The following is a 14,999-nucleotide window of genomic DNA, read 5'->3' on the forward strand; positions in this document are numbered from 1 at the left end:
GAGAGAGAGGAGAGAGGAGAGAGAGAGAGAGAGAGAGAGAGAGAGAGAGAGAGAGAGAGGAGAGAGAGAGAGAGAGAGAGAGAGAGAGGAGAGAGAGAGAGAGAGAGAGAGAGAGAGCGACAAAAGTCGATCGTGTGCGAATTTGTATCCTTATTTGGCGCATGTGCGAATTACATGTAATCTTACGAAAAAACGAAAATAATGTATATTTTTATTTTTTTACTTTAGTTAAGTACTTGTTGGCTTTTGGCGCCCCCCTGACACCGGCGCCCGGGGCCTAGGCCCCTTTCGTCCCCCCCTTTACACGGGGCTGCCTGTGTTCTTTCTCGCAAATGAAACTTTATGCGAACTATGTCGCTGCTTCCAGGGAGCTCGCAATAGTAGACATACGAGCTCCCGGGGAGCTTATATGGAAGCTTCCCGAAAACTCTACTTTGAAACTCGCAGGGAGCTCTTAAAACATGATTTCTGAACTCCCTGCGAGCTTAAATAAAGCTCTCAGGGAGCTCTCAAAAGCAGACATAGGAACTCCCGGGGAGCTACGTGCAAGTTCTTTTGAAGTTTAAATAAAGCTTATGAAAATTTTTATGAGCTCCTCAGGAGCTCCCCGGCAGCTCTTTGTGCTGTGTGGGAAGTGTTAAATAAAGTTGTAATAGAGCATCATTATTTTACCAATATATTTATTTAATTTTATCTAATAGGGGAGACCGGGGCCTAACCGTCGCCGGGGTTGAACCGTCAAATCAAATATCTCGGAACCTGTATATTGTGCGAACTCGCTATTAACATTGTAAACGCTGCTTATGGTACCCATGTGACCAACGGAGTTTCGGCAGGTTACCTGCCGTGTTATGATTTTTACGAGGGCAAACGTGTTTTCGGAAGGTGAAAGTTACATTTTCTGCGCGTGGAAATTTTGTAATATTTGCAATAATATTTGCTCTCCAAATCTCGAGGAACGTGATTATAAAGAGTAATGCATGCTGAACACGAATCCAGTGTAGTTTTTTCATTATCGTTGATGTCTAATATTTCGTGGGCGATCAAACCTGAAACTTGTGTTTGGGGTTAATCCGTCAGTAAGCAGTCCGGGTGCATTTTCAAGGCATTCTCGGGCATTTCCAGGCTCACTGCATATGGAATATGGATGAGACGGGAATTACAACCGTTCAGACACCGAATAGAGTCATCGGACGTCGAGGAGTGAAACAAGTCGGGCGAGTGACTTCTGCGGAAAGAGGAACCCTCGTAACTATTTTTTAATAATGTTTCGCATAAAAATTTTGAATAAATTTTTATATTTTTCTCTTAAAAAACAATTATTAAGATGTATCCTATCATTTTTCAGGATTAGATGTACGTATATGTATTGAAAATGCAGTGTGACGGTTAAACCCCGGCATTTTTGAGATTTCAATTTTTCCACCGTTGTCGTTTTTGCTCTATACCGGTTAAACAAAGCGACGTAGATAAAAATTTCCTATATAAATTTTGTAGCTAAAGGTTCACTCTTTACAGTGGTATACCACATTTAACTAAAATTATTTATTTTCTTGTTAAAAATCGGCACCGAAAAAAAACTGACGGTTAGGCCCCGGTCTCCCCTACATTATTTTATAATATATATTTTGATAACATTTAAAATAAAACAGTCTTTTAAGAATATCTTCAATATATGACTTTTAAATCTAGGGTAACTCCGGTATTTACGCCGCGCGGGGATTTACGCCGCAGAAGTCAGAAAAATAGAAGGAATGAAGGTATTTGCTCGAAATTATTCTGTTACGTGCCTTTATGCCACATTAGTATTGTGTTGTAATTTCAGTTCTTTACTGTTAATATTAACGAAACCGTCGTCAGTTGAATCGATTTTTCAATGTAGTAAGTAGCGCGATCATATATTACGACTACGTAAAATGATTACTGTAAGAAATGCAAAAGATTTGATGGTTATTTCATGATACATAAGTAGAGGGATAGTAAAGGATGTAATACAGCAAAATACAAGTGCATAGCTCTTGTATTCTTTGTTTAGCTTGATATCTTGTATATTCAACCTGTTTGGGATATATGGCATTTTTACCGTGCGAAATTTATGCCATAATACTGTTACGTCAGAACCCTGGAATTTACGAATATTGGTTTGAAGGATAGCGAAGGAAAGGCAAGGGAGGGGGTATGGGAAGACGTAACGAGATCTTATGTTATCTCGGGTTTACACTAGAAGAGCGCGTGCCTCGAGTCGAATGCACTTTTCGGGAAAACTCCAGTCGTGGGTCAACGTCCAGAAGGGACGCTATTACGCCTACTGAGAGTTTTCGTGCACTCGCGGTCCTATTTTCGGTCAAGGATATAATATCCCTATTACCGGGGATCGGACCTTGTACGATTTAGAGAGTTAGTGAAAAGTGAGGTCTTAAATTAAATAATGGGAAGTCAATATTATTTTAAAATTATTGTGCATTTATTACAAGAAAAGAACAAAATTGAAAAATCATTATATTATATAAGTACGTGTGAGTGTGGTGTGTAGGTGTAGAGAAGCCGCGGGTATGACATAAGTCCGGAGGTGATCGAGCAAGATTTTAAAGGGGAGAATCTATAGCAAATCGATATCCTGCCCAACAGAATACATTTGGTAAGTTAATTATTAAATTTTACATTTGCTTTCTGAGAGTGAGTGTGGGTTGTGCGGAAGTATAGAAATAATGTATAAAAATAAAATAATTACAAGCTAGATGTTTGTGTAAAATATGTATACATATATATAAAAACAAAGGAAACTTTATGTAAATGGTTATTATACATTTTATATGGAAGAGTCGGGTAGGTCCGTTTAACAATATTGCAGAATGCGTTCTCTCCCCTTCTTGCCTGCTCTATGTTTCCATGCCATCTATATAGGAAAAGGATCCTTAATTACTCTGAGCGGATAATCGCTAAAGCAACTAGGCGGGAGAATAACTTTAAGGAGGAACAGCGGATTGATAGGAGATCGTGAGCGAATTATCTTGAGCGAATAACGCTAAGGTAATTGACCGGGAATTTAGAATTGACCGGAGGTCCTGAGCAAATATTGCTAGGACAAAAGGATTTTTAATTACTTTGAGCGAATAACGCTAAAGTAATTGTTGTTGGGGGATAAATAATGTAAGGAACACTATCTGACGATTTTTACAATGGTTTTACTGCGATAATTATTTCGTTACAAAATTCCGCGTGCGTGTGGCTGCCGCCATGTCTAATAACTCTCTGCCTCCTCCTTGCACGGCTTGCGCCTCGATAGCTCTCGCAGTGCTATCTCTGAGCTTCCATTAGAACTAAATTTATTCTCACAACCATGAACATTCCGCCTCCCTTGAAACCTTTTTCAACAAGGAAGTCAATCTCAAATCCGCCAGGGAGTCAGCCTTAAATTCACAACCACTTTAAAGTCAGATAGCAAATTATATTGTCGTTGAATACTCTGAAAATAGACGAGTTAATTATACAAGCCTTAAACTATAGATAAACCTAAAGATAACTAAACCTAAGAACTTAAAATCGGAGCAAAGAAAAAATATTATTTCGCTGAAACAAAACGCTATTGCATTATAATGCAATTTTTCCGAACAAAAATAAATTAAGCTGGCCATTTCGGCTAACTAAAAAAGGAATGATCTTACATTCTTTACCCGAATGGTGATAATTATAGTGCGATTTAGCACAAGGCGTTCCATAGATATAATCAATCCAGCGATAATCCATCCTGGGGAATCGGACATAAATTTCGGACGGATCGCTTAAAAGTGCCGCTATGAGTCCGCATCTTTACAACTCGTACAATATTATTTGGTCCAGGGTGGAGTTCGACAACTCTCCCAAGCATCCACCTTAGAGGGGATAAGTGATCCTCCTTGAGCAATACTAAGGTATTAAGCGTGATGTTGTCTCCTTCTTTGGTCCATTTGTCTCGTTTCTGTAGTTCTTGTAGATACTCCGTTTGCCATCGAAGCCAAACTTTTTGACGAAGCTTTTGCAAGTGTTGCCATCTCGATAGTTTATTATCTGGAGTTTCGGTCCAATCTTGCTGAACGGGCTGTATTAGAGAATCGCCAATAAGGAAATGGGAAGGAGTGAGGACTGACAGATCCGCTGGATCACTCGACAGAGGAGTCAGGAGTCTGGAATTTAGAATGGCTTCTATTTCAGTTAAAAGCGTGTTATATTCTTCGTAAGTAAGCGTCAAGCCTTGCGTCAGTGTGTAGAGATGACGCTTTAAGGCTTTCACCGCCGCCTCCCATAAACCACCGAAATTTGGAGTTCGGGGCGGAATGAAATGCCATTTTATACATTGACTCGCGAGATAAGTCTCTATCTCAACCTTTTCCTTCTCTAGAAGCTCCTAGATTTCTTTCAGCTCCCGAGCCGCACCAACAAAATTCGTTGCATTGTCGGAAAAGAGCTGCGAACAGATCCCTCTTCGCGCGGTGAATCTTCGTAAAGCTGCGATGAACGCTTCAGTGGTGAGATCGGTCACTAATTCTAGATGCGCGGCTTTTGTACTAAAGCACGTGAATACTGCTACGTAGCCCTTGGATACGTGAACTCTTCCACGCCGTCGGCTTTCTCGGATTTGGAGGGGGCCGGCATAGTCTACGCCGGTAGTCACGAACGGGCGCGAGAATCCGCTAACTCGCTGAGCTGGTAGATCTCCCATTTTTACTTCAGGGAACGTCGGTCTGAAACGATAGCAAGGCAGACAAGCCTTTATTACCTTTCGAGCCACCCTTAGACCGCTTAACGGCCAGAACCTGTATCGTACAGCACTCAATAACTGAGTAGGTGGGCAGTGGTGTAAACGTATGTGTTCACTCTTCATTATCAAATTCGTAACAAAATGCTTAGCGGGTAGAATAATCTGATGCTTTTGATTTTCGGACATAGCTGCATGTCGGAGCCTACCGCCAATGCGAATCAATCCTTCTTTGTCTAGAAAGGGGTTTAATGGTCTCAATTTACTTTTGCGATGTACTTCTTGACCGTTTTCTAAGTCTCGAACCTCTTGCGGGAATGCCTCTCGTTGCACTATTCTTGCTATGATTTTTTCGGCATTTCTTAGTTCTTCCACAGTGACAGGGCGATTTCTTGGACCTGCTTGACTGCTGCTTCTCCATCGAAGACAGTAAGCGATAACTCTTTGCAGTTTGCTATAAGAAGAGAATCTCTCGAGAATCTTCTCTGCTGTAGTTGTCACCAATGCTACAGTTACTGGTTTCATCTCCGGTAGTGCCGTATCAGGTGTCTTCATGTTTTTCGGCCACTGATTTTCTACCGTCATCCACTGAGGCCCATGCCACCACAGCTTATCTTCGATTAATCGGTCAACTTCAATTCCTCGCGACAGCATATCTGCCGGATTATCTTCAGAGGGCACGTGGTACCATTTTATACTCTTCGTTAGCAGTTGGATTTTCGATATGCGATTAGCCACGAATGTTTTTAACACGTTGGGTGGAGTATTGATCCAACCGAGGACTATGGTATTGTCGCTCCATAGTCGCACACTACGAATATGAGCGCCGTAAGCCTTCTTTGCAGTATGATAAAGATTATATAATAATAGCGCAGCTTCTAGCTCCAAACGTGGCAGGGATATAGTTTTCAACGGAGCTACTTTGGACTTCGCGCAGATGAGATGAGATTGGACTTTTCCCGATTTGTCTATGCTTACAGCGTACAAGCAAGCACCGTAGGCCTTTTCGGACGCGTCTCCGAATCCAAAAATATCGAACTTCTCTGATGAATTAGCAGGTATGACGTTTCTCGGTATGCGTAATTCATTGACTCTTGGCAAGGAAGTGTAGTACTTTTCCCAAGTCGATAGAAACTCCGGCGGAAGAGTTTGATCCCAACCAATTTCAAGCAGCCATAATCGTTGCATGATGCACTTGCCGTTAATGAGTAGCGGCGCTATCAATCCCACCGGATCGAATACTTGCGAGATCTTCGAGAGTAAAGTACGCTTCGTTGTGACCTTTGCTTCCTCGATCTCTACCTTATATTGCAGGCAGTCTTCTGCCGCATTCCAGAACAAGCTTAGAGTTTTTTGGGCTCCTTCCTTGTCTAACATCAGCAGCTTATCAGTTTTGCATGCCTCGCTGAGATGTTACAGTATTCTCGAATCATTAGCTCTCCATTTTCGAAGATAGAATTGTCCTCGTGCTAGTAACTCGGACAGTTGTCTTTGCATCTCGATTGCTTCTTCCATTGTGTCAGCTCATGTTTGGACATCGTCCATGTAGGTTTCTTCTTCTAATGCTTTTGTCGCGAGTGGCAAATCTTTTGCTTCTGCAGCTAACTGCCTCAGACAGCTAATGGCTAGAAAAGCCGCATCTGCCTGGCCGTAGGTCACAGTGTTTAGCTCACATAACTTAACGAGTTCGCTCGGACTTTTTCTCCATAGTATGCGCTGAAATACACGATCTACCTTGGCCACCAAAATCTGCCTGTACATCATGGCCACGTCCGCCGTTATTACCTACACATAGATTCTGAATCGCAGGATTATATAGACTAAATCCTGTTGCAAGTTCGGTCCTGGAATGAGCTTGTCATTCAGTGATGTACCGAGTGTTGTCTTGGCAGACGCATAAAAAACAACACGCAATTTGGTAGTGACACTATCTGGTCGTATTACCGCCTGGTGAGGAAGTACGTAACCTTCCGATCCTTGAATTTCTTCGTCCGTTAATACGGACATGTGACCTTGCTTTAGATAGTCATCCATGAATTTGACATACTTCTTCTGAAGTTCTGGATCCTTTGAGAATCTTCGTTCGAGCGACAATAACCGTCGATATGCCTGCTCCTTCGAATCTCCTAGAATGACATCCGATCGCTGCGGTAGTCGCACAATGAATCGACCGTCTGGCTCTCGCTTGACTGTATTCACAAAGTATTCCTCGCAATACTTTTCTTCTTTGGTATTGAGGGATTTTCGGAAACTCTTCCTGCTTCCAAAATCGTTCGATTTGTCTGCTCAGCACATCATTTGTGATTGATAAATGCGCCATTGATGATTTCGATTGCTTTCCAAGTATTTCACCTCCGATTATCCAACCTAAGCGCGTATTTTGTAGAGCTGGTTGTCCAGGAACTTGATTTTTTGGGTTGCCTACGAGGATCTTCCAATAAAATCCTGCTCCTACTAGTAGATTTATTTGACCAGGTTTGTCAAACACTGGGTCTGCTAAGCGTATGCTCTTCGGCATTGCTATCTGCGTTACGTCGATTTGACTTTGTGGTAACTGCTCCGTAATGTTTGGCAGCATCAAGCATTCAAGATTCGTCGAGAAGTCCTCTTGAAGTGATTCTATTCGAACTGTGACTACCTTGCTGGCGTTCGTCTTTGCTAGATTTATACCGCTGATGGGTCGATGTTCCGTTTTATGCCTCAATTTCAGCTGTCTTGCGAAACTTTCCGTTATCAGGTTCGACTGCGACCCTGGATCCAACAGTACTTGACATATCTGAGGATTTCCGTCTATGTCGTAAGCCTGCACCCGTGCTGTTGAAAGAATGATGCTCGATGTCGGCTTATGGACGCAATGAATATTCGTTATGTATTCTTCGTCTTCGATCTTTTTTGATGATCTTGACTTTTCAATGGATTCATCTGTACAGTACGTGACCACTGCCGTTGTGTCCGGTTCACTTTCCGCTTTCGTCTGCGACTCTGTATCTCTGTGCAACAAAGTGTTATGACGCATAGAGCATTTCTTACATGAAGTTGATTTGCAATCTCTTGCAATATGCCCTTCTCCGAGACAATTAATACATAGCCTTTTGCTAACGATTTCCTTCTTTCTGTCGACTGGCGATAGTTTTTGCAACTCTTCACATTTGTAGATTGAGTGAGTTCCCTTGCAGTACTTACATTCCTGCGCCGTGACAGCTAGTGTGACCCTTTGTCATATGTATCCTTTAAAAGCCTCCATGCATGCTCGTAATTCTCGTTCGAGATCCTGTATCCTTTTATTACTTTTAGTGCTTCGCCTTTGAGTACACCGACCAAATACTGGTGCTTTTGCATCGGAGTGAGATCTCGCTCTTCATGAATCGTCATTTCAAAGCTATCTTTGAAGAACATCCATTTCGTAAACTCGCCGCTAAACTCTGGGAGTTTTATTTCGGGTAGCTTCGGCCTTTGCCTCGGCATTTCCTGAACGATTGGTCCGATAGGCGATCCATTTGCCATATCCTGCGCGGCGTTCAGACCCTGCCGATTTTGCATTCGATCTTGATCGATAATTGCCTGAGCTTTTCCTGCTGCTTTATAATAGCTCGCCTCGAACACTTTTCTTTCCGCTTCGCCGTCCAACAATTGCTGTGCGAACGTTTCATCGTCTTCTATCGACATCGTTTCGATTTCCGTTTGTATTTCTTCGAAAGCTGTCCAACAGTCTTCGAGCTTTGCTAGCCTGATTTGCGCATCTGCTGCCGACTTTTCTTCCGGTGACTCAAAATATGTCAGCACACGAGTGACTTTTCCTTTTATAGTAGCACGCTTTGCTTTTAACTGCTTGTACTCTGCCATTTTGTATGCGAAAAATAACAGGAATACCTGAGGACAAGAAAAGGATTATTAGCGATTCACTTACCCAATATCTAGCCCCACGTTGGGCGCCAATGTTGTTGGGGGATGAATAATGTAAAGAACACTATCTGACGATTTTTACAATGGTTTTACTGCAATAACTATTTCGTTACAAAATTCCGCGTGCGTGTGGCTGCCGCCATGTCTAATAACTCTCTGCCTCCTCCTTGCGCGGCTTCCGCCTCGATAGCTCTCGCAGCGCTATCTCTGAGCTTCCATTAGAACTAAATTTATTCTCACAACCATAAACAGTAATTAAGCGGGAGTATTGAGAGGTCCTGAGCGAATATCGCTAGGATAAGGAAACTGAAAATCCTCTGAGCAAATAATGCTTGAGGAATTACAGGTGGGTCGTATGAAGCAGAATTGCGGATAGGTATAGAAGTGCCTTGAGCGTGTTGTCGCTAAGGTAAAAGATCCGGTAATTACTCTGAGCAAGAGTAATGCTAGAGCAATTTCAAGAGGAGTTATAAGAATCTTGAGCGGAGAACGCTAAGATTATTCGAAATAGGAATAGAATGGCTATTATAATACGACTTATAGGTATTTATATATATATACATATATATATATATATATATATATATATATATACATATGTACTGTGACGTTGCAGTTTTGCTGCATCGTGGCAGCGCCCCGCCGCCGTCACAAGGCGCGGGTTTCGCGCCCGAGGACGGTCCAAAGAGTCGATGCGAGATCTCCAGGGGCATAATTAAGCGCGTTAATATTTTCTGATCCCTTTATATCTTTATTTTTGTATACTGCGCGGCGCCTCACCGAGACGAGATACGGATTTTCTACGAGGGAGTGCAGGGGATGGAACAGGCCAGGAGAATCGAAGCGAGGAGTCGAACGACGAAAAGCGGATCTTGGCGAAGCTCGCGGGCCGCCGAGCGCGAAGGAGCGCCGGAGGACACGCGCGCGGCGCGTGATACAGCGGCGGGCGGACCCGTAGCAAGCAGGGCCCCAGGCGCCGGGGCAGAACAAGTTTCACCTGCCCTCCTCCGCTGCAGACCGGACTCCGGGGTGGATGGCCACCATCCCCGGACCGAGACGGAGGAGCACCGGAAAAACTAGCGTCCCGTCCGCTGCCGGGAAGGATCCCGGGAAATCGCCGCGCGAGCAAGGGGACATTAAAGCGCCCTGCGGGAGCCGTGGTTGACGGCCCTGCGCAAGGATACGTCGCGAGCCGGCGAGATCACCTCTAATTGGCCCGCGTTGTCGCGCCGAGGGGCCGCGTACGGCCGGAGTGGGTCGCGTCATCGATTCCGCTATCGAGCGAATTTTCGGCAGCACTCTTGAATCGTCCTCGAACGTGACGCGTCGAAACTCTTGACCCGCGATATCTTTGGTTCGGCTAGCCCGTCCGGCCGTGGAGCCGGCTCGTTTCTGGTGCCAATCTCCCGATCCTTGGCGACGGCGAGGACCCTCGAAAGGGAGCAGACAAACGGTGAGGTTGCCTCGCGTACTATTTTGTGTAAAGTCACGACACCGCTCTCCAGGCCGCGCTCTCGCTCAGGAACCACGATTAGTGCTTCGGTATTTGGCGTACTCGCCGACAAGGCGTATAATTAGCGATCGACAGCGAAAGCGAGGGGCACCGGAATGGTCTCGTGGCCACGGGATCGCGACCGAAATTTGCGAGCTTCTGGAGATCACGGTAGATGCGTCAATGACGGATTCCGATATCGCGAATTCGCCATTTCTCGCGACCTTCGTGTTCGCGACCGCGTGTTTCATTGTGCGTCGTAATTCGTACGGTCGGGACTTAGATTTCACACGCGATATTAATTGCGTTAGAATGTTACTCGCGTTGACTCATTAATTGCGTTAGAATGTTACTCGCGTTGACTTATTATTTGCGTTAGAATGTTACTCGCGTTGACTCATTAATTGCGTTAGAATGTTACTCGCGTTGACTTATTATTTGCGTTAGAATGTTAGTCGCGTTGACTTATTATTTGCGTTAGAATGTTACTCGCGTTGACTTATTATTTGCGCTCGAATGGTACTTGCATTCCATTATTACTCGCGGTAACTCCGTATTTTTCCTCGCGTTAGTTATAGTATTCCGCGTTATGCCGAGTGCCTCGGCACATCCTTCTTCGCGTTAGAATATCACTGGTCATAGCGTGTGTTGCGTTCGGTCATAATTGCGTTGGGACGTTGCGCTACGATTATTACTTGCGTTAGTCAATTTGGCGACAGAATCCCTACGCGGCTTTGGACGTTGCGTTCACGCGCTCCGAGCGTGACGCACCACCATTTTGCGATACTTCACGTTCGATCCTACTTTCTAGTTACTCTATTATTTCGCGTTTACTTTGATTATTTCGTATTCGGTTATATCTCCTGCCCGATATTCTATATTACGCGTAAGTTTAGTTTTCTGCTACTGTTCTCTTATGCGGTACCAGCGCATCCCGCCCGTTAACTGTAATAGAACTAACGTCTAATCTATTCCGCTCATTTCTGACGTCCGCGTTACCATTATTGTTGGTTTTATTTGTTATATATATATATAATATATATATATATATTTCTGTCGGCCGCTGGTGGTGATCGCAGGTCTCAGCGGGGCGCTAGCGAGGGTGATTCGTGGCACTTAGCGCGCACAGAATTGACTCGCGATTCTTAAGCCGCGAGGCAACAGAAATCTGTTCTTTTTTGTTTAAGTGAAGAGTAAGGCTGACTGATGAATACGGCTTCAAAAGATAGACTGTTTCGAGCTGGATCAGAAGTGACTCCAAGTGCGCAAAGTCGCTATTTTTATACAAAATTAAGGAGGCGGGATTATTTTTTAATCTGATTTGATTAGTGGAGTTCTCTTCCGATCGTGATGTAGGTTTCGGTTTTCCGCCTATCCCTTGGCGAGTTTACCCAAAAATCGTCCTTGCCTATGAGCAATTTCTGGTTAGCGGCTATTCATTGGCGAGTACGTTATCACCTTGCCCTTCCAGAAGCTTAGTTTTATCAATCGCCGCGAGGCGTGGGTCTTAGGTCAAATCTGCGTTTCACGGAAAAGCGTGAGCTCAACCCGCCCGTGACCCGAGAGGTCACCTAGATCCTTATGGCGTTTTTAATTTATTGCGACCTATGCCACGAAATTTTGAAATAATTGAAATTTTGTGCTTTATTTCGTGGAATTAGATGGAATGCGACAAACAAGTCTATAATTTGCCTATTTTATTAGGCTCGAGTCTTCTGGAAGGTTTTGTCATTTACTATTTAATGAGCGATGACAGTTGGAGTGCATCCGCTTCGTCAATTGATAACCGCTATTTTATGGTTTCCGTCTATTTTGTGTGATGAAATGAGTGATTCCACGAAAGAAAGAAATCGTGGTGTCAACAAGACGTAACAGTACAAACAATCTGTAAAAATCGAAATCTCCTGTGTTCTTTTTCCTTCTTTTTTTGGATCATATAACAATAACCTTTAATGCATCTATCGTTCGTCTATTTTTGTTTTAAAATTTTTCAGTTTTATAATTTGTTTATCATTCTTACACCTTAATAAACTTTTTACACATATTTTATAACTTATTATGACATTTTATTGCCTCATTTATAAATATTACTTGTAATTTTTTATAAGGCGCATATTCCACCTATGAATATTATTTATCCCACCCCTATGAGATATATGGCAAAAATGCAAGGGTCTCTAAAAGTTTATTTTTGTTAAATACAAAGAATAAATATTATACATTTTTAATTTTTTTATAGTAGTATACAGTATAAAGTTTTTATTGGTATAATTCATTTGCCTTAAACATATTAAATAGTACTCAATAAATTAAGTTTTCCTTAGGTGCGGCGTATATACCGGAGTTACCCTATTCTTTCTATTTTTAACTAAAACATGAAATAATAGATGAATAACACAATGTCATCCCAAATCTTACAATGTAAGATTTAAATCTTACAATATAATATCACAATGTGTTACATAAAGTATAAATTGAAAATAATACCAAAATTTATAAATCTGTACCTATAGTAATACATATGGAGGGGTAAAAGCCATAGTGGTGTAAGTCAAATTTTTTAAAATATTGACTCGTGTGCATAGATGCAATTTATATATTGACATACATGAGTCAATTTTACGCTCCCAAATATACTTATGGAAAACCTTATTATGACGATAAACTAACGTTATTGCATGTTAATTAGGAGAGACCGGAACTAGTTGGTACATGGGGCAAGTTGGTACACGGCAATTATTGTAAAAGTGACAAAAGATAATATTGCATAAAAAATATAGTACTTCCGCAAAAACATTGCGATAATATTTCAATTAGTTGTTTTAGGCTGAGTAGCGCATTTTGAATTTTCACAAACAGAAAATATATTTGGTTTTGTATAGCCAAAAGTAAAATAAATCAGTGATGTATTAAATGTTATATTTATAAATCTGGTTATCATATCATAATTCTAACTGTCTTTAAAATCTTTACTTTAAACGTAATAACTTCCAGTTAATGTCTTAAAACATTTTTTTGTTTAAATAATAATCAAAATATCTAAATATGGCAGGTCGGGGCTGGTTGTGACGGGGTAGGTTGTTAGTGCTTTTCTACTTATAATTTCGACCAACTCCGTCGATGTAACACATATCCTCGGCATAACAGCGGCAGATATTTTAATCTTATGTAAGATTTCACCGTTAACGTCTCTTATTATGTATCAGAACCAGTCAATACAGAACATCAGTTAAATTATATCTATATTATAATTTTGCATTCACAAGATCTATGCAGGGATATTAGCAGAGAGGGTAAGGAAAGAGGTAGAAGAGAAGAAAATTCTGCCGGAAACCCAAGCAGGGTTTAGGAAGGGCAGAGGGACGATGGACAACGTATATGTGTTGCAGCACGTGGTCAAGAGAGAATTGAGGAAGAAAGGAGGAAAGGTATATGGGTTCTTTGTGGACTTAAAGGCGGCCTTCGACAGAGTGGATAGGAAGGTATTATGGGAAGCAATGGAGAAAAGAGGAATAAGAAAAGGTTTAATAGAAAGGACCAAGGAAATTTATGAAGGTACGAAGAATGCAGTTAGAGTGGGCGGAAAAACCTCCAATTGGTTCTGGACGGAGAAAGGAGTAAGGCAGGGGTGCCCTCTGAGTCCGCTACTGTTTTCGATAATGATCGCAGATGTGGAGGAGATGAGGACAGGACAGGCGGGCGGCATGAGGGTTGGAACAGAAAGAATATGGACGCTAGCATATGCAGATGATCTGGTGTTGCTGGCAAAAAGTGTGGATGGAATGAAGGAGATGATAAGGAGACTGGAGAGATATCTAAGAAGAAAAAAACTGCAGTTGAACACCGAGAAGTCGAAGATTATGTGCTTTAAAAGAGGAGGAGGCAGAGGAAAGGAGGTGGGATGGGAATGGGAAGGAAAGAGATTGGAAGAAGTCAGGGAATACAAGTATTTGGGATACGAGCTGAGGAGAAATGGAAGCGACGGTGGACAGATTAAGAGCGTAAAGAAGAAGGCAAATATAGTGATGAGACAGGTATGGGGGTTGGGGGAACGTAGGTTCAGGGATGACTTTAGGAGAAGGATAATATTATATAAATATTTAGTGCTTGGGGTTATAATGTACGGGGCAGAGATTTGATTGATTGATTGATTGATTAAGCGTTATTTATTATACGCTCTGGGACACGTCCCCTGAAGCGTAAAGACATTAAACCAAAAATTTACACAAGTTACAAGTCAGCGTAAGTACAAATGAAACGCAATAAGAAAAAAAAAAGAAAGAATGGAGTAGAATAGATAAGAAAATAGAAGTAATAGATTACATAGCTTATGAATATTATATCAAATACATAAAATGTCGCAGGTATGCCAGAGTTACGATTTAGACTGCAGGAGTAAGTGCTTGTAAAATTTACTCTTAAAATCGCTAATAGATGAGGCATTGCGGATGTCAGAGGGAATGTCGTTCCACAGCTCGGCGGCTGAGGAGCGGAAGGAACGCTTAAAGAATTCCGTGCGGCACAGAGGAAGACTAAGGGAGGCACACTGGTGTCATGCGAGGCAGAAACAGTCTTAAACACGAAGTTACTGAAAATAACTTGCGGTTTTCTCCTCCGTAAGACGGAGAAGGTCAGGTTTCCCTGACTTGTACAAAGTACAAGCGTCGTGACTCGACTCTGAGCCAACCAAGTCTATCCAGGTAAGGAGATATGTGCTCATCCCATTTTGCCTTGAAAATGAAGCGGACACACTTGTTGAAGGCTCTTTGCAGACAAAGGTCTTGCTCTCCAGTAATGTTGGTTTGAACCGTGCAGCAGTAGTCGAAAAGCGGAAAGATAAGAGCCATGACGAGCCTAACACGAAGAGAA

General features: G+C 42.3%; 3 protein-coding genes across 3 annotated transcripts; 1 reads left to right on the plus strand and 2 right to left on the minus strand.

Annotated features, from left to right (window-relative positions):
* Positions 1-4,384: 4,384 nt before the first annotated feature.
* LOC139786459 (uncharacterized) lies at positions 4,385-6,112 on the minus strand. Its single transcript, XM_071725621.1, has one exon. The coding sequence runs from the start codon at positions 6,110-6,112 to the stop codon at positions 4,385-4,387; it is 1,728 nt and encodes a 575-aa protein (XP_071581722.1).
* Positions 6,113-6,259: 147 nt separating this feature from the next.
* LOC139786460 (uncharacterized) lies at positions 6,260-7,751 on the minus strand. The gene is made up of 3 exons (XM_071725622.1): positions 7,103-7,751; positions 6,680-7,017; positions 6,260-6,520 (listed from the first exon to the last, which is right to left on the minus strand). Exons 1-3 carry the CDS (start codon positions 7,749-7,751, stop codon positions 6,260-6,262), a joined length of 1,248 nt encoding a protein of 415 aa, XP_071581723.1.
* A 5,744-nt stretch (positions 7,752-13,495) lies between these two features.
* LOC139786462 (uncharacterized) lies at positions 13,496-14,707 on the plus strand. The gene is made up of 3 exons (XM_071725623.1): positions 13,496-13,685; positions 13,800-14,183; positions 14,565-14,707. Exons 1-3 carry the CDS (start codon positions 13,496-13,498, stop codon positions 14,705-14,707), a joined length of 717 nt encoding a protein of 238 aa, XP_071581724.1.
* The last annotated feature ends 292 nt before the right edge of the window (positions 14,708-14,999 follow it).

The sequence above is a fragment of the Temnothorax nylanderi genome, unplaced genomic scaffold (assembly GCF_030848795.1).
Source record: "Temnothorax nylanderi isolate EJ_2023f unplaced genomic scaffold, tnyl_v1.0 TNYL_tig1043_pilon, whole genome shotgun sequence".
Taxonomy (NCBI): Eukaryota; Metazoa; Arthropoda; class Insecta; order Hymenoptera; family Formicidae; genus Temnothorax; species Temnothorax nylanderi.